This window comes from Lepidochelys kempii, chromosome 8 (assembly GCF_965140285.1).
Source record: "Lepidochelys kempii isolate rLepKem1 chromosome 8, rLepKem1.hap1, whole genome shotgun sequence".
Classification (NCBI taxonomy): Eukaryota; Metazoa; Chordata; order Testudines; family Cheloniidae; genus Lepidochelys; species Lepidochelys kempii.
In genome coordinates, this window is record NC_136387.1 from 41,961,991 (window position 1) to 41,989,857 (window position 27,867).

The 27,867-nt window shown below is 48.2% G+C and overlaps 1 protein-coding gene across 1 annotated transcript in view; it reads right to left on the reverse strand.

Moving 5' to 3' along the window:
- Positions 1-27,867, reverse strand: part of DDR2 (discoidin domain receptor tyrosine kinase 2) — a 144,036-nt gene that overhangs the window by 28,534 nt on the left and 87,635 nt on the right. Inside the window, exons 10-13 of the mRNA XM_073356221.2 lie at positions 19,879-20,009; positions 19,045-19,255; positions 17,319-17,542; positions 6,206-6,333 (exon numbers count right to left, since the gene is read on the reverse strand). Of these exons, the coding sequence (XP_073212322.1) occupies positions 6,206-6,333; positions 17,319-17,542; positions 19,045-19,255; positions 19,879-20,009 (694 nt within the window). The remainder of the gene's footprint in view (positions 1-6,205; positions 6,334-17,318; positions 17,543-19,044; positions 19,256-19,878; positions 20,010-27,867) is intronic.

Below are 27,867 nucleotides of genomic sequence, written 5' to 3' on the forward strand. Positions count from 1 at the left end.
GGTCTAGGTAAGATACATATGCATGCAGCAAGGACCTCACATTGCATGACCTCAGATTTTTGTCTGTTATTTGTAACACACATTTGTGGCTGCCTAGAACTACCTGGCTTTCCCTGTGTTGAAGCCCATGACTACTTGGGATTTCATGGCAACAACGGGGACAGCACTCAGGTTCACCTGCTCTAAATGCATAGCCCCCTACCACTTGAGCTAAAGGAGACTCTCCAGTTGCTGTATAAGGCCTTTGACAGGTCTGACTGCAAACTGAGCGGTCCTGATTCTAAAGTAGAAGACAATGGTGACAACCGCACACTAGTCAGATACATAATAAATAATAGTAATAAAAGTTAGTATTTGAAAAGTTCCTCTAATTCCCATGCGGTTGAATAGTCCTTCTTTGGTGAATGCTTTCAACCCAATACCATACAGGACTTGCTGTAGTGAATAAGGTCACTGGCCCAACTAGATTAGACCTCCGTCAGGTGGCAGGGGGCATTTCAAGCCACTCAGAGGTGCCCCCATCCCAGACACATGGCCAAGGATGCCATGAGCCACTCAGCCCCCCTCCCCCATGACTGAGGGTGGGGCCTGTGAACTGCTTAGAGCTTGGCCTTACCTGACCTTACCTGATTTAACTGGGAATTGGTCCTGCTTTGAGCAGGGGGTTGGACTAGATGACCTTCTGGGGTCCCTTCCAACCCTGATATTCTATGATTCTATGACCAGACTGTGCTTTTTGGCACTGAGAGCAGATCCTATTGCTGAGGGTGGCAGGGCTCTTGGCAGAAGCCCAATGGGGTGGACATGTGTAGTGTTTTAATCAAACCTGCAAATGTCGAACCATGGACAGCTAGGGAACAGCAGAGATGGGGGACCAGAGTCAGGAGCTGGGTGCAGAGAGGCAGGTGGGGCACTGACCCAGGAGTGGGTGTAACAGGAATGATTGATTCTCATAACCATGTAATCAAGTATCAGAGGGGTAGCCATGTTAGTCTGTATCCACAAAAACAACAAGGAGTCCGGTGGCACCTAAAGACTAACAGATTTATTTGGGCATAAGTGGGTAAAAAATGCCACTTCTTCAGATGCTTGGAGTGAAAATTACAGATGCAGGTATAAATATACTGAAACATGAGGAGAAGTTCTAAGCTAGTGAGGAGGGCTTTAAACTAGGTTAGCTGGGGGATAGTGACCTAAGCCCAGAGGTAAGTGGGGGAGTGGGATACCAGGAGGAAATGCAAGGAGGAGGGTACAAGACAGAAAGCCTCCTGATTCATATTGAGAAAGTAGGGCAATCGGCTAGTTTTCTTAGGTGCATGTACATGAATGCAAGAAGCCTGGGAAACAAGCAGGAAGAATTGGAAGTCCTGGCACAATCAAGGAACTATGATGTGATTGGAATAACAGAAACTTGGGTGGGGCAGTTCACATGACTGGAGCTCTGTCATGGATGGGTATAAACTGTTCAGGAAGGACAGGCATGGGCGGAAAGGTGGAGCCGTTGCATTGTATGTAAAAGAGCTGTATGATTGCTCAGAGCTCCAGTTTGAAACTGGAGAAAAGCCTGTTGAGAGTCTTTGGGTTAAGTTTAGAGGCAAGAGCAACAAGGGTGATGTCGTGGTGGGCGTGTGCTGTAGACCACCAGATCAGAAGGATGAGGTAGACGAGGCTTTCTTTGGACAACTAATTGAAGTCTCCAGATCACAGGACCTGGTTCTAATGAGGGACTTCAATCACCCTGACAACTGCTGGGAGAGCAATACAGCAATGCACAGACAATCCAGGAAGTTTTTGGAGAGTGCTGGGGACAACTTCCTGGTACAAGAGCTGGAAGAACCAACTAGGGGCTGTGCTCCTCATGACCTGTTGCTCACAAACAGGGAAGAATTAGTAGGGGAAATAGAAGTGGGTGGCAACCTAGGCAGCAGTGACCATGAGATGGTTGAGGTCAGGATCCTGACAAAAGGAAGAAAGGAGAGTAGCAAAATATGGACCCTGGACTTCAGAAAAGCAGACTCCCTTAGGGAACTGATGGGCAGGATCCCCTGGGATGCTAATATGAGGGGGAAAGGAGTCCAGGAGAGCTGGCTGTATTTTAAAGAAGCCTTATTGAGGGCGCAGGAAAAAGCCATCCCGAAGTGCAGAAAGAATAGCAAATATGGCAGGCAACCAGCTTGGCTTAGCAGGGAAATCTTTGGGTAGCTTAAACTCAAAAAGGAAGCTTACAAGAAGTGGAAATTTGGACAGATGACTAGGGAGGAGTATAAAAATATTGCAAGAGCATGCAGGGGTGTAATCAGGAAGGCCAAGGCACGATTGGAGTTGCAGCTAGCAAGGGATGTGAAGGGTAACAAGAAGGGTTTCTACAGGTATGCAGGGAAAGTGTGGGACCCTTACTGAATGGGGGAGGCAACATAGTGACAGATGATGTGGAGAAAGCTGAAGTACTCGATGCTTTTTTTGCCTCGGTCTTCACAGACAAGGTCAGCTCCCAGACTGCTGCACTGGGCAACACAGCATGGGGAGAAGGTAAGCAGCCCTTAGTGGTGAAAGAACAGGTTAAGGACTATTTAGAAAAGCTGGACATGCACAAGTCCATGGGACCAGATGCACTGCATCCAAGGGTGCTGAGGGAGTTGGCTGATCTGATTGTAGAGTCATTGGCCATTATCTTTGAAAATTTGTGGCAATCGGGGGAGGTATCCGACGATCGGAAAAAGGCAAATATAGTGCCCATATTTTAAAAAGTAAGAAGGAACCTGGGGAACTACAGACCAGTCAGCCTTACTTTCGTCCCTGGCAAAATCATGGAGCAGGTCCTCAAGGTCCTCAGGAAGTTTTTGGAAAATGTAGGGGACAATTTCCTGGTGCAAGTGCTAGAGAAGCCAACTGGGGGGGAGCTTTTCTTGACCTGCTGCTCACAAACCGGGAAGAATTAGTGGGGGAAGCAAAAGTGGATGGGACTCTCGGAGGCAGTGACCATGAGTTGGTTGAGTTCAGGATCCTGACACAGGGAAGAAAGGTAAGCAGCAGAATATGGACCCCGGACTTCAGGAAAGCAGAATTCGACTCCCTCAGGGAACTGATGGGTAGGATCCCCTGGGGGAATAACATGAAGGGGAAAGGAGTCCAGGAGAGCTGGCTGTATTTCAAGGAATCCCTATTGAGGTTACAGGGACAAACCATCCCGATGTGTCGAAAGAATAGTAAATATGGCAGGCGACCAGCTTGGCTTAACGGTGAAATCCTTGCGGATCTTAAACATAAAAAAGAAGCTTACAAGAAGTGGAAGATTGGACAAATGACCAGGGAAGAGTATAAAAATATTGCTCGGGCATGTAGGAACGAAATCAGGAGAGCCAAATCACACCTGGAGCTGCAGCTAGCAAGAGATGTTATGAGTAACAAGAAGGGTTTCTTCAGGTATGTTGGCAACAAGAAGAAAGTCAAGGAAAGTGTGGGCCCCTTACCGAATGAGGGAGGCAACCTAGTGACAGACGATGTGGAAAAAACTAATGTACTCAATGCTTTTTTTGCCTCCGTTTTCACGAACAAGGTCAGCTCCCAGACTGCTGCGCTGGGCATCACAGCATAGGGAGTAGGTGGCCAGCCCTCTGTGGAGATAGAGGTGGTTAGGGACTATTTAGAAAAGCTGGACGTGCACAAGTCCATGGGGCCGGACGCATTGCATCCGAGAGTGCTAAAGGAGTTGGCGGCTGTGATTGCAGAGCCATTGGCCATTATCTTTGAAAACTCGTGGCGAACGGGGGAAGTCCCGGATGACTGGAAAAAGGCTAATGTAGTGCCAATCTTTAAAAAAGGGAAGAAGGAGGATCCTGGGAGCTACAGGCCAGTCAGCCTCACCTCAGTCCCTGGAAAAATCATGGAGCAGGTCCTCAAGGAATCAATCCTGAAGCACTTACACGAGAGGAAAGTGATCAGGAACAGTCAGCATGGATTCACCAAGGGAAGGTCATGCCTGACTAATCTAATCGCCTTTTATGATGAGATTACTGGTTCTGTGGATGAAGGGAAAGCAGTGGATGTATTGTTTCTTGACTTTAGCAAAGCTTTTGACACGAAGTGAGCTGTAGCTCACGAAAGCTCATGCTCAAATAAATTGGTTAGTCTCTAAGGTGCCACAAGTACTCCTTTCCTTTTGACACGGTCTCCCACAGTATTCTTGTCAGCAAGTTAAAGAAGTATGGGCTGGATGAATGCACTATAAGGTGGGTAGAAAGCTGGCTAGATTGTCGGGCTCAACGGGTAGTGATCAATGGCTCCATGTCTAGTTGGCAGCCGGTATCAAGTGGAGTGCCCCAAGGGTTGGTCCTGGGGCCGTTTTTTTTTTCAATATCTTCATAAATGATCTGGAGGATGGTGTGGATTGCACTCTCAGCAAATTTGCGGATGATACTAAACTAGGAGGAGTGGTAGATATGCTGGAGGGCAGGGATAGGATACAGAGGGTCCTAGACAAATTGGAGGATTGGGCCAAAAGAAATCTGATGAGGTTCAACAAGGACAAGTGCAGAGTCCTGCACTTAGGACGGAAGAATCCCATGCTCCGCTACAGACTAGGGACCGAATGGCTCGGCAGCTGTTCTGCAGAAAAGGACCTAGGGGTGACAGTGGACAAGAAGCTGGATATGAGTCAACAGTGTGCCTTTGTTGCCAAGAAGGCCAATGGCATTTTGGGATGTATAAGTAGGGGCATAGCGAGCAGATGGAGGGACGTGATCGTTCCCCTCTATTCGACATTGGTGAGGCCTCATCTGGAGTACTGTGTCCAGTTTTGGGCCCCGCACTACAAGAAGGATGTGGAAAAATTGGAAAGATTCCACCGGAGGGCAACAAAAATGATTAGGGGTCTGGAACACATGACTTATGAGGAGAGGCTGAGGGAACTGGATTGTTTAGTCTGCAGAAGAGAAGAATTAGGGGGGATTTGATAGCTGCTTTCAACTACCTGAGAGGTGGTTCCAAAGAGGATGGTTCTAGACTATTCTCAGTGGTAGAAGAGGACAGGACAAGGAGTAAAGGTCTCAAGTTGCAGTGGGGGAGGTTTAGGTTGGATATTAGGAAAAACTTTTTCACTAGGAGGGTGGTGAAACACTGGAATGCGTTACCTAGGGAGGTGGTAGAATCTCCTTCCTTAGATGTTTTTAAGGTCAGGCTTGATGATTTAATTGGGGATTGGTCCTGCTTTGAGCAGGGGGTTGGACTAGATGACCTCCTGAGGTCCCTTCCAACCCTGATATTCTATGATTTTCTATTAATCCATTTTGAAGCACTTGGAGGAGAGGAAGGTGATCAGGAACAGTCAACATGGATTCACCAAATGCAAGTCATGCCTGACCAACCTGATTGCCTTCTATGATGAGATGACAGGAACACAATTCTAAGCAGGGCTTGTAAATACAACCAGGACCCTTCAGCCAGGTCTCTCTGGGGGGCAAGGAGCTTAGACCCCAGACTTGGGGTTCCCTGCGTTTCGCAGCCAGCCCAAAACTGAAACTCCACTCCCGCAGTCTCGCTCCTCCTCCAGCCTTTGCCCAGTTTCTCGGGCAAAGGTGTCACCTGGTCCCATCCCCCTCCTGGCTCAGGTTACAGGCTCAGGTATCGTCCCTCAAGTCAAGTCAGCCCCTGCTATTCCATCCCCCGTGCAGACAGTCCCAGTAAAATTCCCCTGCAACATTCCCAGGTCAGTCCGCCCCACTCCCTGCTTCGTCACATACCCACGAAAGCTTATGCCCAAATAAATCTGTTAGTCTTTAAGGTGCCACCGGACTCCTCATAACTATGTAATGAAAGGCTGCACAGTTACACCCACCCACAAGGGGGCCACATGCAATCCCATCTCCTGACTCCTCAGTGCATTCTCCTAATGCTGCTTTTGAATGGAATTCCCTAGAGTTTTAAAAAAGAAATATTGTTCCATATGCCGTAAGTCTTTGGTGTCACCAGAATGCCCTGTGCCATGCAAGGGGAATGCTCAGAGCAAAGCCTTTGCTGCCTCCATTGTGTCCCTTGATAAACTATGTATGGATCACATTTCAAAAGGGTCTAGGGAACACAGGAGACTTGAGTTGCTTTTGAAAATGGGACTTAGTCTCCTGTTACCCAGGGCTTGTATGAATTTTTTTGAGTGAGGCTCAAGCTTCCAGTACATACTGAGTTGTCAAACTCCACATGACCCCAATACCTGGCATTCTTGTTGGCATCTGCTCGCAGCATTTTCACAGCCACCAGGACAGGTTGGTTGGAGCTGACATCCAAAGCAAAATCTTTGTCCATGAACTTTTCCATCCCCTCCACTTCGCAGAGATGAACCTAGAGGGGGGTAATGGGTAGGGTTTACCTTTGCCATCTGGTTCTCTATTTCCAGAACCTGGGACTTCCTCGGGGGTCAAATCAGAGCAACTCATTCTTACCCTCAAACCTGAACTAAATCAGACCCTTTGAAAATTCTGTTAGTGCAATTATTTTCAGTTCTAATAATTCCCATGGCTGCTTTGCCAGCTCTAGGTCCGAACAATAATAACACCTGTCAAAGAGTTACTGATTGATTTTGTTTTATTACACTACAAGCCCCTATGCACTCACCCTGGGCACTCCCTATGCCCAGAAAAACAAGGATCTTGTACAGTGCTCTAAGCAAAAGCATGGATGACAGTAGCTGCATCTGCAAGAAAAGGCGATACAACCGTCTCAAAAGTTGACCTCTGCTGCTACCTGATCCTGAGAATGCAACCATGGAGCTAATATGACCCATAAGTTGTAAGGTGGAATAAGAAATGGTGGGAGCAGACCCGAGCCAAGGCACCACCACATATGGCAGCAGCAGCATAGTCCTCTTCTGGAAACTGGATCTGACACAATGGGGCCACCTCACTCTGCAGATCTGCTCCCCAAAAGTGTTACATGCCGACTGATGTCCAAAATAAATCTTTACTGCCTGTCACTCCTGTCTGTGCCAACACAATCAAGGCTGAGTGAGCCAGAACCAGCAACAGAACTGTTTACTCAGATCCAATCAGTGACAACTGCATCACCCTCCCTGAAAACAATGGGATTCCATAGCTGTCCCCATGGGCATAATTTAGTCTGAAGAACTAGTGATAATTTGGAAATGGAAAGAACCCAGCTTGACTGGAAGGGCCCAGGCTGAGTTTGCATGAGGTGTATGATCTCTGTGCTTCCCGATCACAAAAAGAACTCTTTTGCTAGTTTTGACAAGGCCTTGTGGGAGCTATACACTTTCAGATAGCATCGACTGTCGGTAACTCTATTGCACTGCTACATAGCTTTGTTCTGCTGAAGCAAAATGGTGTCTGTGGAACCATGTGCCTAGTACGTTCGTCTCAGCTTTCACAACATGAATTAAACACGTTTGAAATAACATCCATCTTCTGGGCTCTGTTCTGTCATTGGCACAGATGTCCTGTGCTAGGGCTGTGCAATGCAGAGAGACTACAAAGGGAGGCCATGCAGAGAGGGGCTTCAGGCCCGGTGGTGCACAGGGGATGATGTATGTGGAGTCATCAGGCTCAAATCCCATTGCAGGACATGTAAGCAGCACACAGTTCCCAAGAAATACAAAGAGGGATTCATTCCTATCTTAAATGTGTCCCACACACACTTTGGAGCAACATCAGCATTAGACATGGTCATAACTGTTAGAATCGCTACTCTAGGCATAAAGTGAAAGGAACGCGAGCCTGCCTTCCAAGTGAGATCACTGGAATTGCTCTACCTCAGGCTGAGTCTGAAGGGACGTTTTCTAATTTCCAGCAATCACAGCAATCTGTGTCAGATCAGGACAAGCCCCACCCAAGGCCCCTGCTACCAGTGTTGACAGAAGCACAGTCAAATCTTGAGAGCTCATTGGAAAATGGAATTTCTGTCCCTAGGGAAATTCCAAAATGTGTTTTGATCCTGAATCAGGACAAATAGTCAAAATTTTGACATATTCTAAAACATCAAAAGAACCTTATCAAAACATTTCATTGTGATCATATAAAAAATGAAACAGAACAAGGAAGTTGGAATGAAATGAAACGAGGAAGTTGAACAAAATGCCTCCTTTTGAGTTTGAATCATTTTGAAAATTTCTGATTGAAAAATCTCATCAGAATTGACACATTCCCTCAAAACGTTTTGATTTTGACAAAAGTGCATTTTCCAACAGAAATCTGTTCCAGCAAAACTTTTCTGATCTGCTCTGGAAATCTTGCTTTGGCAGAAGCCGTGGAGAAAATAATTTTTGGCAAATGCGCTGGAAAATAGTGCTTTGATAGAAAAGGAAGCTATTTGGGAGAAAAAAACAAAATGATGAAGTGAAATCCTAAAGAAACTTTAGCACTATTCTCATTTTTATATTTGAAATTGAATATTCATGGTATTGCTACTGAGTATAATTAGATAATTTCACAAAAAATGTGGAATTAAATGCAACATTTTATATGAGTAAAAAATGTAACAGATTCATAGATCTTAGAATCATAGGGTTAGAAGGGACGGAAAGGGTCATCTCTTAACTCCCTGCCATGATGCAGAATTTGTTGTGTCTAAACCATCCAAGACAGATAGCTATTTGGCCTCCTTTTGAAAACTTCCAGTGAAGGAGCTTCCACAATCTCCCTAGGCAGTCTGTTCCATTGTCCTGCTGCTCTTACAGATAGAAATTTTTTCCTGAGATTTAATCTAAATCTGCTGTGCTGTAATTTGAACCCATTGCCTCTTGTCCTGCCCTTGTTAGCAAGAGAAAAACTTTTCTCCATCTTTATGATAACCTTTCAAGTATCTGAAAACTAGTCATGTCCCCCCTTAATCTCCTCTTTTCCAAACTAAACATAGCCAGTTCCTTCAGCCTTTGCTCATATGACTTGCATTCCATCCCTTTGATCATCTTTGTTGCTTGCCTCTGGATCCTTTCCAGTTTCTACATCTTTTCTATACATTGGTGACCAAAATTGGACACCATACTCCAGCTGAGGCCTAACAGCATCGAGTAGAGCGGTACTATCACCTCCCGTGATTTGTATGCTATGTCTCTATTAATACACCCTAAAATTGCATTTGCTTTTTTTGCAACAGCTTCACATTGCTGACTCGTGTTGAGGTTTTGATCCACCACTACTCCCAGATCCTTCTCAGCAGTGCTGCTGCCAAGCCAGTTTTCCCCCATTCTGTATTTGTGCATTTGATATTTTTCCCTTAAGTGTATCACCTTACATTGGTCTTTGTTGAATTTCATTTTGTTGTCAACTGCCCAGTTCTCCAATTTACCAAGATCCCTCTGAATTTTAGCTCTATTCTCCAAAGTATTGGCAACCCTCCCCTCCTGCCCAGCTTTGTGTCATCTGCAAATTTGATCAGGATGCTTTCTATTCCTATATCCAGGTCATTAATAAAGATGTTAAACTACACTGGGCCCAGAACAGATCCCTGGGGAACCCCACTTGAGACCTCCCCCATCATTCCATTGATAGTTACTCTTTGTTTGCGGTTGTTTAACCAACTATGTATCCACTTAATGGTAGTTCTGTCGAACCTGCATTTCTCCAGCTTAGCTATCAGGATGTGACATGGGACCGTGTCAAAAGCCTTGCTAAAGCCCAGGTATATGATGTCCACCGCATTCCCCCTATCCACTAAATCAGTTACCCTGTCAAAGAAGGACATCAAGCTGGTTTGGCATGATTTGTTTTTGGTAAATCCTGCTGGCTGCTAGCGATCACCCTTCATCCCCCAGGTATTTGCAAATTGAATGTTTCACACATTGCTCTAGTAGTTTCGCAGGGATCAAGGTCAGGCTGACTGGTCTCTAGTTCCTCGGCACGTCTTTTCCCCCTTTTTAAAGATGGGCACTACGTTAGTTCTTCTCCAGACTTCCAGAACATCTCTTGTCATCCAAGAGTTTGTAAATATTATTGCCAGTGGCTCAGAGACTTCTTCAACTAATTCCTTCAGTACCCTCTGGCCCTGCTCATTTGAATTCATTCAAATTGGCAAGAAGATCTCTGATGTGTTCTTTACTTATCTTGATCTGCATCCCTTTCCCTTTATTGTCTATGGTAACTTGGCTAGTCATCCAGTCACATGTTATTTTCTGAGAAACAACTGAAGGCGTTGAAGCTCTGCCTTCCTATCATCTTCTGTTACCAGCTCAAGTTCTCCATTGAGCAGCAGACCAACACCATCCCTGATCTTTCTTTTTTGTCTGACATATTTGAAGAACCTCTTTCTGTTGTCTCTAACATTTTTTGCCAGCTGTAACTCATTCTTTGCCTTGGCTTTCCTGATTTTGCTCCTACATGCTCGTGCTATTCGCATGTATACTTCCTTGGTGATGTGCCCCTCCTGCCATATCCTGTATGTATCCCTTTTGGTTTTTAGACAGCTGAAAAACTTCTTGTGCAGCCACATTGGCTTCCTGTGGCTCTTATCTTTCCTCTGACCGAATAGTTCGATGTTGAGCCACTAGTATTACATCTTTTAAGAACTGCCAACCCCCTTCAACTCCTTTTCTTCCTAATTGGTCTTTCCATGGGACCTTGCTGACTATTTCTCTGAGTCAGATGAAATCCACTTTTTTGAAGTCCGGTGTCCCTGTTTTGATGTTCTCATGTCCTCCTTTCCATAGGATCTTGAATTCTATCAGATCATGATCACTTCCTCCCAACTTCCCAACCCCCTTCACGTTTGCAATTCATTCATCCCTGTTCATGAAAACCAGATAAAAAATGGATGACCCCTAGTTGTTTCTTCAGAAAGCTGTCGCCTACACACTAAGAATTTGCAGGACATACTATGTTTTGCTACAATAGTCTTCCAAGAGATATCAGGGAAGTTAAAATCCCCATACTAGGTTATGTGTGTTAGCTAATCTTATTACCTGCTTGTAAAAGGACTCATCCACTTCCTCTTCCTGATTTGATGGTCTATAATTAAAGCTAGGAGTATGTTATGGAGGTCGTGGAAGTCACGGATTCTGTGACTTTCCATGACTTCTGTGACATTGGGGCCTCAGCAGCCCAGCCGCTGGAACAGCAGGGGACCCACCCCAGCTCACCGCCCTGCAGCGGGGGTGGGGGGGGGAAAAGGATCCCCTGGACCTCCCCAGCTCCCAGACCTCCCCAGTCCCTGCAGGCAGCGGGGGATCACCGGAGCTCCCCAGTTGCCGCCTCCAGCAGGGACCCCAGAGATCCCAGCCCCAGCCGGTGAAAGGAGGGAACCCGCAGTTCCCAGTCGGTGTAAGCCATCGGGGACCCTTCCCCCAGCTCGTAGCCCCACGGTCAGGGGTACCTCCCAACTCCAGCCACTGGGCAGGGGGCCGCAGCAATGGAGAATCCACCATAACTCTTGGTAAGTTGTTCCAGTGGTTAATTCCTTTCACTGTTCCAATGTGTCTTATTTCTTCTTTGAATTTGTCTAACTTATGCTTTGAACTATGGGTTCTCATTATGTTAATTAAAGTGCTGTCTGCTGTCAGAAATCTCTTTCCCATCTCAGTACTTATAGACTGGTCATGTCACTGCCTCACTTTCTCTTGGATATGCTACTAGATTACACTTCTTTAGTCTCTCAGGCCTGGTCTACAGTACGCGGTTATTTTGGAATTAGCCGAGTTACCTCGAAATAAAACTGATTCCGTCCACACGACCAAACCAGACTTTTTGATTTAAAGGGCTCTTTACTCCAATTTCTGTACTCCACCTTGGCAAATGGAGTAGCACTAAAATCAAGATCGCAGTTCCGGGTTACAGTACTGTGGACGCAATTCGACAATATTGGCCTCCGGGAGCTATCCCAGAATGCTCCCGTGTGACCGCTCTGGACAACATTCTGAACTCCAATGCACTAGTCAGGTAGGCAGTAAAAGCCCCGGGAACTTTTGAATTTCCTGTTTGGTCACCATCAGCACAGATGACCATCAGCACAGTCCACCATCACAGGCGACCATGCAGAGTCCACCATCACAAGAGACCACGCAGTCCCGGATTCGCAGACAAGCTCCCAGCATGGTCCGAACAGGAGGTACTAGATCTCATTGCATGTTGGGGAGACGAATCTGTTATGGCAGAACTACATTCCAAAAAAAGGAACGCAAATACATATGCCAAAGTCTCCAGGGCCATGACGGAAAGAGGCTACTCCAGGGACACAGAACAGTGTCGTACAAAAATCAAGGAGCTCAGGCAAGCGTACCAAAATGCCAGGGAGGCGAATGGGCGCTCTGGGTCACAGCCCCATACATGCCGCTTCTACCGTGAGCAGCATGCAATTATGGGGGGTGATGACACCACTACCCCACCACTGCCCGTGGACACCTGAAAGGGGAGAGTAGCACGGAGCGAGGAGAATGAGTTTTTGGAGAATGAAGAGGAGGAGGAGGAGGATGAGGAGGACAGTGCACAGGTAGCAAGTGGGGAATCTGATTTCCCCCCCAGCCAGGAACTATTCTTAACGCTGGAGCTAATAGCCTCCCCCTACTCCCAAAGCATGCTCCCGAACCATGACCCTGGAGAAGGCACTTCTGGTGATTGAGAACTTGATCAGAGCCATGTGGTGGGGAGTGGAGGGAAACCCAGCTGTGCTGGGCTGTTCGTGTTTAGTTTAAAGGGCTCATCCCTGCTCAGATCCTCATTGGAGCCCCGCGGTGGGTGGGTGTGTGTATTGTGGAGGAGGGTGTTGTGTGAAGCGATCATCCCAGAGAGCCCTCAGGCTGCCTGCAAGATGAATTCTGTTGCCTGGCCACATGTGGTGGCTTACTCACACCAAAGTGGCAGGCCCTTCAGTATCGGAGGCAAAATGCGACCTTGTACAGAAAGAACATGTGCTGTGTACTATGAATTGCCTGTTTCACTGAGAAAGAGTGTCCCCTTTGTTCTCTAAAATGTATCTTTTAAAATACTACCCTCCCTTTTTCTCCTCCCACAGCAGGTGCAAATGTTTCAATGCAGCCCCTATCTACTCTGTCCCAGAGGCTGGTCCAGATTAGAAGGTAGAAAAAACGAACTTGGGACGATATGTTTGCCGAGCTCATGTAGTCCTCCCGCACTGATAGGACCCAGTTGAATGAGTGAAGGCAAACAATTGCGGATCACCATGAGTTTTCAACGATAATGGCCAATGGCTCTGCAATGACATCCGCCAACTCCTTTAGCACTCTCGGATGCAACGCATCCGGCCCCATGGACTTGTGCTCGTCCAGCTTTTCTAAATAGTCCCTAACCACTTCTTTCTCCACAGAGGGCTGGTCACCTCCTCCCCATGCTGTGCTGCCCAGTGCAGTAGTCTGGGAGCTGACCTTGTGTGTGAAGACAGAGGCAAAAAAAGCATGGAGTCCATTAGCTTTTTCACATCCTCTGTTACTAGGTTGCCTCCCTCATTCAGTAAGGGGCCCACACTTTCCTTGACTTTCTTCTTGTTGCTAACATACCTGAAAAAACCCTTCTTGTTACTCTTAACATCTCTTGCTAGCTGCAACTCCAGGTGTGATTTGGCCTTCCTGATTTCACTCCTGCATGCCCAAGCAATATTTTTATACTCTTCCCTGGTCATTTGTCCAATCTTCCACTTTTGAAAGCGTCTTTTTTGTGTTTATGATCAGCAAGGATTTCACTGTTAAGCCAAGCTGGTCACCTGCCATATTTACTATTCTTTCTACACATTGGGATGGTTTGTCCCTGTAACCTCAATAAGGATTCTTTAAAATACAGCCAGCTCTCCTGGACTCCTTTCCCCCTCATGTTATTCTCCCAAGGGATCCTGCCCATCAATTCCCTGAGGGAGTCAAAGTTTGCTTTTCTGAAGTCCAAGGTCCGTATTCTGCTGCTCTCCTTTCTTCCTTTGTGTCAGGATCCTGAACTCGACCATCTCATGGTCACTGCCTCCCAGGTTCCCATCCACTTTAGCTTCCCCTACTAAATCTTCCTGGTTTGTGAGCAGCAGGTCAAGAAGAGCTCTGCCCCTAGTTGGTTCCTCCAGCACTTGCGCCAGGAAATTGTCCCCTACACTTTCCGAAAACTTCCTGGATTTTCTGTGCACCACTGTATTGCTCTCCCAGCAGATATCAGGGTGATTGAAGTCTCCCATGAGAACCAGGGTCTGCGATCTAGTAACTTCCGTGAGTTGCCGGAAGAAAGCCTCGTCCACCTCATCCCCCTGGTCTGGGATGAGTTGCGTAAAGCGTTACATGAATTCAAAGAGAGGAGGGCATGCGCAATGAGAGCAGGCAGGATGCTATGGTCAAGCTCATGGGGAAGCAAACTGACATGCTCCATTGTATGGTGGATCTAATGCGGGAAAGGCAGCAAGACCACAGACTGCCGCTGCAGCCCCTGAATAACCACTCTCCCTCCTTCCCAAGTTCCATAGCCTCCTCACCCAGACGCCCAATAACATGAGGGGGGACCCACACAGTCAACCCCAGAGGATTGCACAAGCAGCAGAAAGCTGGCATATCCTAAATTTTGATTTGGTTTCTGGACTTGTCCTTCCCTCCTCCTCCACCCCCCTAAACCAATACCCCTCCTCCCACATCTAGCTCCTGATTTCTCTCAATGTTTTGTGCAACAAATAATAAGGAATGTTTTTTAAACAATTGTGACTTTATTTCCTTTCATATATATATAGGGGGTGGGTAACTTTAAGAGGAACAAACACAACTGTCACACCATACCTTGGCCAGGCATGAAACTGACTTTCAAAGCTTCTCTGATGTGCAGCACGCCCTGCTGCGCTCTTCTAATCGCCCCGTTGTCTGGCTGTGTGAAACTGGCCGCCAGGCGAGTTGCCTCCACCTCCCACCCTGCCATAAATGTCTCCCCTTACTCTCAGAGATATTGTGGAGCACACAACGAGCAGCAATTACAATTGGAATATTGGTTGTGCTGAGACCTAACTGAGTCAGTAAACTGCGCCAGCGCGCTTTCAAACATCCCAACACACAATCTACCACCATTCTGCACTTGCTCAGCCTATAGTTGAACTGCTCCTTACTACTGTCCAGGGTGCCTGGGTACAGCTTCATGAGCCATGGCATTAAGGGGCAGGCTGGGTCCCCGAGAATAACTATAGGCATTTCAACATCCCCAACAGTAATTTTCTGGTCTGGGAAGTAAGTCCCTTCCTGCAGCTGTTCAAACAGACCAGAGTTCCTGAAGATGCGAGCGTCATGCACCTTTCCCAGCCATCCCACGTTGATGTCAGTGAAACGTCCCTTGTGATCCACCAGTGCTTGCAGCACTTTTGAAAAGTACCCCTTGCGGTTTACGTACTCGCCGGCTTGGTGTTCCGGTGCCAAGATAGGGATATGGGTTCTGTCCATGGCCCCACCACAGTTAGGGAATCCCATTGCAGCAAAGCCATCCGCTATGACCTGCACATTTCCCAAAGTCACTACCCTTGATAGCAGCTGGTCAATCATTGCATTGGCTACTTGCAGCACAGCAGCCCCCACAGTAGATTTGCCCACTCCAAACTGGTTCCCGACTGACTGGTAGCTGTCGGGCATTGCAAGCTTCCACAGGGCTATGGCCACTCGCATCTCAACTGTAAGGGCTGCTCTCATTTTGATGTCTTTGTGCTTCTGGGCAGGGGACAGCAAGTCACAAAGTTCCATGAAAGTGGCCCTATGCATACGAAAGTTTCTCAGCCACTGGAAATCATCCAATACCTGCAACACTATGCGGTCTCACCAGTCTGTGCTTGTTTCCCGGGCCCAGAATCGGCGTTCCATGGCACGAACATGGCCCAACACCACCATGATCTCCCAATCGCCACATGCCATGCCGTCTGTGGCCATGTCCTCATCATTACCATAATCGCGTTGTTGTCGCTTCTTCGCCCGGTTTTGCAGTTTTGCACATAGTGCTGGATAATGTGCGAGGTATTTACAATGGTAAAAACTGCAGCAGAGATCTGATCAGGCTCCATGGCTATGGCGCCTGCACAGGTAATCCTGGAAAAAGGGCGCGAAACATAGGAGAGCAGAGTGGCAGCGGAAGCTGAGCTGTTCAGTTCACGGTAGCCGAACAAAGTCTGAAAATGGTTGTCTTCTGTAGCTTTCACGGAGGTGGGAGCCCAGGACAGACAGCATGGAGAAGCTTGGAAGCATGGCAATAGCGGGAGAGCAGAGTTGGCAGCAGAAGCTGTGCTGTTCGGTTCATGATGGCCGAGCAGGGTTGGCAGCGGAAGAATTCGATGAGGAAGAGAAAGAGTAGATAGTAGAGATTATATAGGAAGATGAGTGGAAATGAGAGGTGGATTCATAGTAGCAGGAGAGCAGTGGTGCACCACCTGCTGAAAGCAGTATGGCGTCTGCACGCCAAAAAGGTGCGAAACGATTGTCTGCCGTAGCTTTCTGATGACGCACACCCAGAAACACCCGCGAGAATGTTTTTGCCCAAACATACACTGGGAGTTTAACCCAGAATTCCAATGGGCGACAAGGACTGTGGGATAGCTACCCACAGTGCACCAATACGACATTCGATGCTAGCCTTGGTACTGTGGACGCACTCTGCCGAATTCACGCGCTTTAGTGGGGACACAGAAGATCGAATGTATAAAATGGCTTCCAAAAATTCGAATAGAATAATTTTTTTGAAATAATTTTGTACTGTAGACATACCCTCAATGTAAAGCATGAAGAGTTAACAGTTTTCTGCCAAAGGATGTTTATTCACCTCTCTCTGTGGGTCCACATGTAATTTAAGGATTGTAGGTTAATGCAATGGTAGTCATTGACATACCAAGTTGGGGGGAGGGGAGGGATGTGAAGTCAGCGGGAAGGCAGCACACTGGAGAGCAAGCTACAGGGGTTATCATGACTCATGGTACAAACAATGAACTTTGGGGATATAATTAGAAGGCAAAGACAACACCCCTTTATCCTGCACCTAGGAAATAATTGGGCAGCACATTTTACAGTCATGGGCATTTGTTCAGCACTTACTTAAAGGGACCAATACCACCTTTTGAACAACAATACATCACTTCTTGCAGCATCGAGCTGGGCCCTGGAGATCCCCCATCCCAGGTACTGACTGAGGCTCATTCAGCTTAGCTTTCAAGAAACAACCCCACCGCACCCCAAAGTGGTTCTGCTGCAGGCTACCTGCATACAGCAGGTGACTCACCAGAGATCCCCTTATCTCCTTCAGCACCAGGGTGTACTTTTCTCTGGTGGTGGAAGAACACTGTTGTCATTGGCTGTGTTCCAGCAGGACTCTGGTCCATCCTAACAACTGCACAAAGGAGCAGACAGGACTTGGAGAGAATGTAAGAGCCCATGACAAGACACTCACCTCCCCAAACTGGCCTTCTCCAAGCTTCTCCTTGAAGGTTAGCAGTTTTCTAGGGAACTCTTCCACAGCCACATCCTTGCCAGAGAGCAGGTCCATAGTGATGGCAGGCACGGAGTAGGTGTTGCTGCCTGTAACCCCCTGCAGATTCACAATGTCAGCCTCCGCGTAATGGGGGACTCCCTCGGGGCCACTTGGCTGGGCGGGTTTGAGGACTCCACTGCAGCCTGGGAAGAAAAGAGCACAAGAGCACCTCAGATACTCAGCACTTTTCCCCTGGAGCCCAAGTCACATAGAGAATGCTCTGGGCCATCTGCTTTCCCAGATGCCAGGTGAGGACAGACCAGGCTTTGGGGGAGCTTAAAGGGGTCTGAGACCTGTACAGTCTTCTCAGCTCCCTGAAACTTCACTCCAAGTTTCCAGGCCCAGTTATGATTGTTGCCATGGGTGACAAGGGGAGAGAGGGGAAGCCAGTAGCATCCTCATCCAGAACTTGTGCCCCGTGTTCAGAAGGCATCAGCAAACTCTTCAAATCCACGGCTGGGAGCAGTTCTAATTGTTCCTTCCTATGCAACTGACTTTGCATTTGTCAATATTAAATTTCAGTCTGACATCATGCTGCCCGTTCCCCCAGCCTGGTTAAATCCCTGGGAAGTTCCTCCTCCAGTCCTGGCTAATCTGAAAAGGGGCAGTGTGGGCTATCAGACAGGACACTGTGATGCAGGAAACATGTTCTATGCCTGGCTCTGCTGCTGGGTGATCTTGGGAGAGTCACTGCCCTACTCTGTCCCTCAGTTTCCCCAAGTGTAAAATGAAGATAATGAATGATACTGAACTGCTTGGTAAAATGCTTTGAGGTCTCCAGATGGAAAGTCCTAGCTATGAGCTATGTATTACTATTAAATAATTTTATCATTTGCACATTTTGCCACTTCACTTTTCCAGATCTTTGATAAACAGGTAACTAACCAACACAGCACAAATGTCAAATTCCATATTAAGCTGAAATACTTGCAGTCTGAACTGTCTTAGTCACAGACTTATTTCACTAAAAACAGACTGCACATGGCAAGGGCAAATTCAAATTTTGTAATGAAATAAAATACACAGCTCATCTTAACACGGCTCAGGGAGACTGGGCCTAGGACTGGGATAGGGGACTGGGACCTCTAGGCTGTTGGTTCAAATTTACCCCAGGTTGGTATTGGTCTAAAGTCACTCCCACTGGGATGGCTGTTGTGTGATACGATTCCCATGTGATGTGAAATGGTTTCACTCCATTTCCCAGTGGATGCATGACTAGTCCTGGTTGAAATGTTTCTGTCTAAACTGTTGATGTAATCCAACCAAAAAGACCACCCTATAGAGGAGGCACACTCAACAACAACTCCCATGAGGCACTACGGCAGTATTTTCAAGCCAAAATGTTTTGGCTGAAAATTTTCAATTTTTGAGTTTGCACAGAAAAAAATACACATTTTCTGCAAGGGAACTTTTTTGTTTGTGCCCAACTATACACATGACCCTAAAAATGGCTCCACCACAAGTGTCAGTGTGAGCACGTGCTCCTTGCTAGCAGATCAAGGATGGAGTGAGACTGAATGCCACTACTACCCCCGACTGAATGCCTCCGGAGCAGGCATAGCAGGGTATTGCAGGAGCACTCTGCTGCTCATTGTTTGCTCAAACAACGCTGTGTTAGCCATAGAACTTGCTTGTTAATTCTCACCTGCCTCTTCGTCTCCTGGGGCAAACTCTGGCAGTTTGCGGATCAACCGCGAGGGCTCCTGGTAGTCTGGGCCCAGGGGGAAGATACGGTCATAGGTGGAGTTGGACTCCTGCTCACTGGACGAGGAGGAGTGGTTGTGGTTGAACATACTGGATTCGCTAGGCAGGGAGAGGCTGACGGTCATTTCATCGTCCAGCATCCGACGAGACGCCTGAGAGATGGGGACGCAGAAGGAGAAAGTACAGGGACACAGCAAAGGACATTCCTCACTCTGGACAAACAGTGGACCAAAGCAGCAAGACAAATCATGTGGGCCAAAAGGTCCTGTTTGGCAGCCCTGCCTGGTTAACCTTCCTGTTAACCAGGCAGGGCTGCCGAATCCAGGGGCGGCTGGGGAACAGTCCCCTGAACCATGGGGGAGGGGAGAGGAGGAGGGAGCTGCCAGGGGACCCCACGAGGAGGGAGGCGCCCAGGGCCCAGGCCCCAGCCCAAGCCTGAATGTCTACACAACAATTTTACAGCCATGAACCCCGTGTCCTGCAAGCCCAAGTCATCTGATCTGGGCCAGCTGTGGCCATGTCATGGATCTTTTATTCCAGTGTAGAAGCACCCTCAGTGGCTAGATGAAATTAGCCTGCACAAGCAGGTCCATGCGCTTGACTGTGAGCTTCAGGGGGGATGCATGTGGTGCACATCCCCAGCTAGGCCTCACCCTGAACAAACTCCATTACTGTCAGGGCTGTGCTGACGTCACCAGAGGGGCTGATGTGCAGCCGCAAGACTGAACCTAGTACTGGCAGAGCCCTTACAAAGAAGTCTCCAGGATCTGCTCACCTTCTCCAGCATTTTTTGCCAGAACTGCCTCCACAGGATGATGACTATGATGGCCACCAGGATGAAGATGATTGCCACCAGGCAGCCAATCAGGATGCGTGTGTTGCTGTCATCCACCTTGAGGGTTGGATCTGCCAGCAGACAGGAGAGAGCAGAAGTTGGTGATGTTGGGAGGCTGGGTTTAACTTGGATTCTCATTGGAAACATATATCTCAGTCACTGGCAAGTCTATTTGGCTGTTAATTCCGGGCTCACCATCCCTACAGGGGCAATGATGAGTTTACCTCTGTCCACAGCCAGAAGCAGTGCATAACTGCACCACCCCAAAGTACTCTGCACTTCACTGCGTCCTTGGTTCCCTGTTTGCCAGCCTATCCTTGCCAGGAGCAGACAACAGCAGCACAGCTCTGTTGGCCAGCATCCTGGGGGTTACCGCCAATGCTTTGTCCATTTTCCATCCCTCTGTGCAAGAGGAGGCACAGCTGGGTGGAGCCTGCTCTCCGCCCTGTACATTGACTGGGGATGTGAGTGCAGGGATGCATAGGGCCAGAGACAGTCCTGCCCTCTAGGAGGCACTTCTGTGCTGGCCCCTGCTGCACTAGTGCAGCTCATCCCTTCTGTGGCCATGGAGCCTGGGACACGCAGGATTGCGAGACCGTAACTAACAATTCGAGACTCCCCATCACCACACTCATGTGACTCTCTCACATGGTCAAAGCCCAGGGTACACACTGCTCTTCATTTTGCAGCCACAACCCTGGACTCTGTAACATCCTGACATAACAGACTAGAAAGTCTGTGAAAACTTCATTTTAACGAAAAAGGAGGCAATTAATGAACTGACTATGGAAATAACTGCACTGACTGTGCCCATTATGCCCTGTGCTATTCTTGTTGATATTACATTCGTTGCTTCAGACGGTTCCCACATCTTTATTGTTCAACGTGCCACTGCATTAACACCACATAACTGCAGCGCAGAGGGTGTCTGAAGAAGAGCTGGAAGCAGAATGGGTTGAAACCCAGAACTTCTGTTCTGCAGGAAAATTTGACATTCAAAAAAAATTATAAACAGAAGTTGAAATGAGATTATATATAAAGAGTAGAAAAGTTGAAAATGTTTTGACTATTATGATGCCATGTCATAATAGGTCATTTGCAATATTGTTGTAGCAGCTGTGTTAGTCCCAGGAAATGAGAGAAACAAAGGGATGAGATAAGAGGAGGTTACTTACATGTAACTGGAGGTTCTTCGAGATGTGTGTGGTCCTTATCTGTATTCCAAATGTGGGTGCGTATGCGCGCCATGCACCAGAGCTGGAAGCTTTTCTTAGCAGTGTCCATTGACCCACATGTTCATTGTGCATCCCTTTGTGCTCACAGACAAGGGTCTAAGAGGCCATACAGGTCGACGCCCCTCCAGTGACCCTATTAGCTCTGAGTAGTCCAGTCCACAGCAGAGGGGATGGAGGGTGGGTATTGGAATACAAACTGGGACCACACATCCCAAAGAACCTCCAATTACAGGTAAGTAACCTCCTCTTCTTTGAGTGATGGTCCCTATATGTATTCCAACTGTGGAGGAGTAGTGATCAGTGTGGAGGTGGGTGCAAGGAAGAGAGGAAATGCAGCCTGTAGTACAGTACGGCCCACTGCAGTGTCCTCAGCCACCCTTTGAGTGATGGCACAGTGGGATGTGAACGTGTGTACAGAGCGCCATGTCACTACAGGAAATGTCTTGCCACAAGATGTCCACCAGGCAGGTTGATGTGGTTGCTTGTGCTCACACAGAGTGCGTTGTAACTCTATCAAGCAGCAGTACGATGGCTAGCAGGTGCATCCGTGAATGCTGCATGGAGACCCATTTGGAGATTCCTTAGAGGCAAGGGCTTGGCCCTTGGACTGGTCAGCGATGGCCACAAACAGTTTCATCGATTCATGAAAGGCGGAAGTCCCTGTTGAGGTAGAATGCTACTGCACAGTGGATGTCGAGGGAGTGCAGGATCCTGTCTGCATGGGAGAGAGTGGCTTGGGACAGAAGACAAGGAGGTGGACGGCCTGATTGAGGTGGAACTCCACCACCACCTTTGGGAGGAACTTAGGGTGAAGCCATAAGGACACTTTATCCTTCTGGAATACAGTGTAAGGGGGGCAGTTAGCCATCAGGGCTGCCAGTTCACTGACTCATCTAGTTGAGGTAATGGCCACTAGGAACATCACCTTCATGGAGTGATAGGAGAGGGAGCACGTTGCCATTTGTGAGGACGGACAAAACGAGATTGAGGTCCCATGTAGGTGTGGGCTGGAGTACTGGCAGGAAGGTATTGAGGAGACCCTTCATGAAATGGACAGTGGAGGGGTACATAACAGAGGTGCCATCCACAGAGGGAGAAAGACATTAAGTGCTGCCAGGTGGACCCGTGTAGAGCTGAGGGCAAGGCTCATCATTTTGAGCCCAAGGAGGTAAACGAGGATGATAGCTATGGATATCGTACTCAGTGGGTGGTGATGGCAGTAAGTTCTATGGCCCCCTTGAGGAGCAGAGCATCCACTTGTTGTTGGAGGATGGGTTCCCAGGGGAAGTCTGGCCTGGGGAGCGATGAGGGGGAAAACAAGAGGAATTCTATGGGAGTATCCATGATGGATAATCTCCAGTACCTGACTGTCCATGGTGATTTTGCATCAGTTGTGGCAGAACAGAGCAAGACAGTCCCCAAAGATAATATTGGGCACTCTGGAAGGCATCGGGGGGAGGTTCGCAGTTCTTGACCTGCATGTCAAAACTGCTGTTTTGACTGCTGCTTGTTTGGGGTCAAGGTGGTGGTTGTGGTGGAGGCGGGGAGTGTTATGTGCGGTGCTGTCTATGTGGTACCACCTGTTGGCACTGGTAGTAGGGCAGGTAGGGGGAGGGTGGTCAGGGATGGAACGGTTGCTGTAGCTGCCTGCATCTTGGGACCGGGATGTAAATGCCAAGGGACCTGAGTGTGGCCTGAGAGTCCTTCAGGGAATGGAGGGAACTGTCAATCTGGTCAGTGACTAGTTTGTGCTCCTCAAAGGGGAGGTCCTCAATAGTGTTTTGGGCCTCCCTGAAGAATCCGGACAGTTGCGGCCAGTCGTCAGAGAGTGAGAGGACATGTTGGCCACATCCACAGTGGCCTAGAGGCCCTTTGTACACCAGTCACCCCTTGTCCACCAGGCCTGGAATTGCTGCTGTTGGCGTGGTGGCAGCTTGTCCTTGAACTCTGCTAGCCTATTACAGCTGAAGTCCTATTTGGCTAGCAAAGCCTGATAACTGGCAATGCAGAACTGCAGTCCCACTGTGGAGTTGATTTTCCTGCTGCTTTGTCTGGGGGAGTAGGTTTTTGTAGGTGCTGTTGTGCCCACTTTGCTGCTGCACAAGAGAGTTGGGGAAGGCGGTAAAATCATCCGGAGCAAGTCCTGGTATTGGTCATCAATCCGGGAGAATAAGCGCCTTGTTCAATGAGGAAGCAGCAGCAGTGTGGACCAGCAGTACTGGTTCTACATCTTCCTCCTCCTCCTCATAAAAGGCCATCCTCAGTAGAGATCCCAGGGCACCCAGAATGGCCAAAACAAAGGGTCCCTGGGCATAAGTGGGTGTCATGGCTAACGGTACCAGGCCTCCGCAGGGGGATCATAAGCCAGGGGGTATGGCAGTCTTGGTTGTGATTCTGGGCTCAGATGGGGTATAAGCGAGAACAAGGGTTCTGACTCTGAGAGGCCCTCAGACTCCAAAGATGGTTCCAGGAACAGGGGGGACCATGGGTACCACAGGCCTGTGATGCACCAATGGGGTGTGTGTGACGTTATTAATATGAACTGTGACCAAATAGATCGTTGTTGCAACCAAGGTCCTATAGTGGCACCAAATCGTGTACAAAGGAGGTCAAGTAAGGTGTCTATGACAAGGCTATGATTTACTGGTTATGATGATTTACTGGCTATGATTTACTGGTTATGGGGGTTCCACGACCACCACCCCCAAGAGGAGAAGGCGGGTGGTGGTGGTCGGGGACTTTCTCCTCCGGGGGACTGAGTCATCTATCTGCCGCCCTGACCGGGAAAACCGAGAAGTCTGCTGCTTGCCAGGGGCTAAGATTCGTGATGTGACGGAGAGACTGCCGAGACTCATCAAGCCCTCGGATCGCTACCCCTTCCTGCTTCTCCACGTGGGCACCAATGATACTGCCAAGAATGACCTTGAGCGGATCACTGCGGACTATGTGGCTCTAGGAAGAAGAATAAAGGAGTTGGAGGCGCAAGTGGTGTTCTCGTCCATCCTCCCCGTGGAAGGAAAAGGCCTAGGTAGGGAGCGTCGAATCGTGGAAGTCAACGAATGGCTACGCAGATGGTGTCGGAGAGAAGGCTTTGGTTTCTTTGACCATGGGATGGTGTTCCATGAAGGAGGAGTGCTGGGTAGAGACGGGCTCCATCTTACGAAGAGAGGGAAGAGCATCTTTGCCAGCAGGCTGGCTAACCTAGTGAGGAGGGCTTTAAACTAGGTTCACCGGGGAAAGGAGACCAAAGCCCTGAGGTAAGTGGGAAAGCGGGATACCGGGAGGAAGCACAGGCAGGAATGTCTGTGAGGGGAGGGCTCCTGCCTCATACTGGCAATGAGGGGCGATCAACAGGTTATCTCAAGTGCTTATATACAAATGCACAAAGCCTTGGAAACAAGCAGGGAGAACTGGAGGTCCTGGTGATGTCAAGGAACTATGACGTGATCGGAATAACAGAGACTTGGTGGGATAACTCATATGACTGGAGTACTGTCATGGATGGTTATAAACTGTTCAGGAAGGACAGGCAGGGCAGAAAAGGTGGGGGAGTAGCACTGTATGTAAGGGAGCAGTATGACTGCTCAGAGCTCCGGTACGAAACTGCAGAAAAACCTGAGTGTCTCTGGATTAAGTTTAGAAGTGTGTGCAACAAGAGTGATGTAGTGGTAGGAGTCTGCTATAGACCACCGGACCAGGGGGATGAGGTGGATGAGGCTTTCTTCCGGCAGCTCACGGAAGCTACTAGATCGCATGCCCTGATTCTCATGGGTGACTTTAATTTTCCTGATATCTGCTGGGAGAGCAATACAGCGGTGCATAGACAATCCAGGAAGTTTTTGGAAAGCGTAGGGGACAATTTCCTGGCGCAAGTGCTAGAGGAGCCAACTAGGGGGGGTGCTTTTCTTGACCTGCTGCTCACAAACCGGGTAGAATTAGTGGGGGAAGCAAAAGTGGATGGGAATCTGGGAGGCAGTGACCATGAGTTGGTTGAGTTCAGGATCCTGACGCAGGGAAGAAAGGTAAGCAGCAGGATACGGACCCTGGACTTCAGGAAAGCAGACTTCGACTCCCTCAGGGAACGGATGGCCAGGATCCCCTGGGGGACTAACTTGAAGGGGAAAGGAGTCCAGGAGAGCTGGCTGTATTTCAAGGAATCCCTGTTGAGGTTACAGGGACAAACCATCCCGATGAGTCGAAAGAATAGTAAATATGGCAGGCGACCAACTTGGCTTAATGGTGAAATCCTAGCGGATCTTAAACATAAAAAAGAAGCTTACAAGAAGTGGAAGGTTGGACATATGACCAGGGAAGAGTATAAAAATATTGCTCGGGCATGTAGGAATGTTATCAGGAGGGCCAAATCGCACCTGGAGCTGCAGCTAGCCAGAGATGTCAAGAGTAACAAGAAGGGTTTCTTCAGGTATGTTGGCAACAAGAAGAAAGCCAAGGAATGTGTGGGCCCCTTACTGAATGAGGGAGGCAACCTAGTGACAGAGGATGTGGAAAAAGCTAAGGTACTCAATGCTTTTTTTGCCTCTGTTTTCACTAACAAGGTCAGCTCCCAGACTACTGCGCTGGGCATCACAAAATGCGGAAGAGATGGCCAGCCCTCTGTGGAGATAGAGGCGGTTAGGGACTATTTAGAAAAGCTGGACGTGCACAAGTCCATGGGGCCGGACGAGTTGCATCCGAGAGTGCTGAAGGAATTGGCGGCTGTGATTGCAGAGCCATTGGCCATTATCTTTGAAAACTCGTGGCGAACCGGGGAAGTCCCGGATGACTGGAAAAAGGCTAATGTAGTGCCAATCTTTAAAAAAGGGAAGAAGGAAGATCCTGGGAACTACAGGCCAGTCAGCCTCACCTCAGTCCCTGGAAAAATCATGGAGCAGGTCCTCAAAGAATCAATCCTGAAGCACTTGCATGAGAGGAAAGTGATCAGGAACAGCCAGCATGGATTCACCAAGGGAAGGTCATGCCTGACTAATCTAATCGCCTTTTATGATGAGATTACTGGTTCTGTGGATGAAGGGAAAGCAGTGGATGTATTGTTTCTTGACTTTAGCAAAGCTTTTGACACGGTCTCCCATAGTATTCTTGTCAGCAAGTTAAGGAAGTATGGGCTGGATGAATGCACTATAAGGTGGGTAGAAAGCTGGCTAAATTGTCGGGCTCAACGGGTAGTGATCAATGGCTCCATGTCTAGTTGGCAGCCGGTATCAAGTGGAGTGCCCCAAGGGTCGGTCCTGGGGCCGGTTTTATTCAATATCTTCATAAATGATCTGGAGGATGGTGTGGATTGCACTCTCAGCAAATTTGCGGATGATACTAAACTGGGAGGAGTGGTAGATACGCTGGAGGGGAGGGATAGGATACAGAAGGACCTAGACCAATTGGAAGATTGGGCCAAAAGGAATCTGATGAGGTTCAATAAGGATAAGTGCAGGGTCCTGCACTTAGGACGGAAGAACCCAATGCACAGCTACAGACTAGGGACCGAATGGCTAGGCAGCAGTTCTGCAGAAAAGGACCTAGGGGTGACAGTGGACGAGAAGCTGGATATGAGTCAGCAGTGTGCCCTTGTTGCCAAGAAGGCCAATGGCATTTTGGGATGTATAAGTAGGGGCATAGCGAGCAGATCGAGGGACGTGATCGTTCCCCTCTATTCGACATTGGTGAGGCCTCATCTGGAGTACTGTGTCCAGTTTTGGGCCCCACACTTCAAGAAGGATGTGGATAAATTGGAGAGAGTCCAGCGAAGGGCAACAAAAATGATTAGGGGACTGGAACACATGAGTTATGAGGAGAGGCTGAGCGAGCTGGGATTGTTTAGCCTGCAGAAGAGAAGAATGAGGGGGGATTTGATAGCTGCTTTCAACTACCTGAAAGGGGGTTCCAAAGAGGATGGCTCTAGACTGTTCTCAATGGTAGCAGATGACAGAACGAGGAGTAATGGTCTCAAGTTGCAGTGGGGGAGGTTTAGATTGGATATTAGGAAAAACTTTTTCACTAAGAGGGTGGTGAAACACTGGAATGCGTTACCTAGGGAGGTGGTAGAATCTCCTTCCTTAGAGGTTTTTAAGGTCAGGCTTGACAAAGCCCTGGCTGGGATGATTTAACTGGGAATTGGTCCTGCTTTGAGCAGGGGGTTGGACTAGATGACCTTCTGGGGTCCCTTCCAACCCTGATATTCTATGATTCTATGATTCTATGATGTTATCTGAATGCATGTATCATTTTGTATTTAAAGTACTGGCTCTACACTACCTGTATTTCAAACTTGTGCTGTGCTTCTGGGTGACACCCCGGACAATTTGGCATCAGCACAGCCTAGCCTGCTTGATGGCCTATTAAGAACCATCAGCTATACAACTGACCCATTGAGAGAAGGCAGAGACACCTTGTGACTCAGCCAGAGATGCAGAGACATGCCTATGGACAGAACTCTGAGGCTTTTCATGTCATGTGCTGGGTAGCTTGTGTTTGGAACAAAGGAAGCACAAACCACAGGGCAAAAGGACTATAAAAGGCAGCTGCATCATCTCCATTTTGTTTTCAATCCTGCTTCTTACTTCTGGAGGAACTTTGCTACAAACTGAAGCTCTGAAGAAAGGACTGAATGACCCATCCCAGCTCTGGATGTACTCCAGAGACTTGATTTGAACCTGAAGTTTATTCCATCACTGCTACAAGC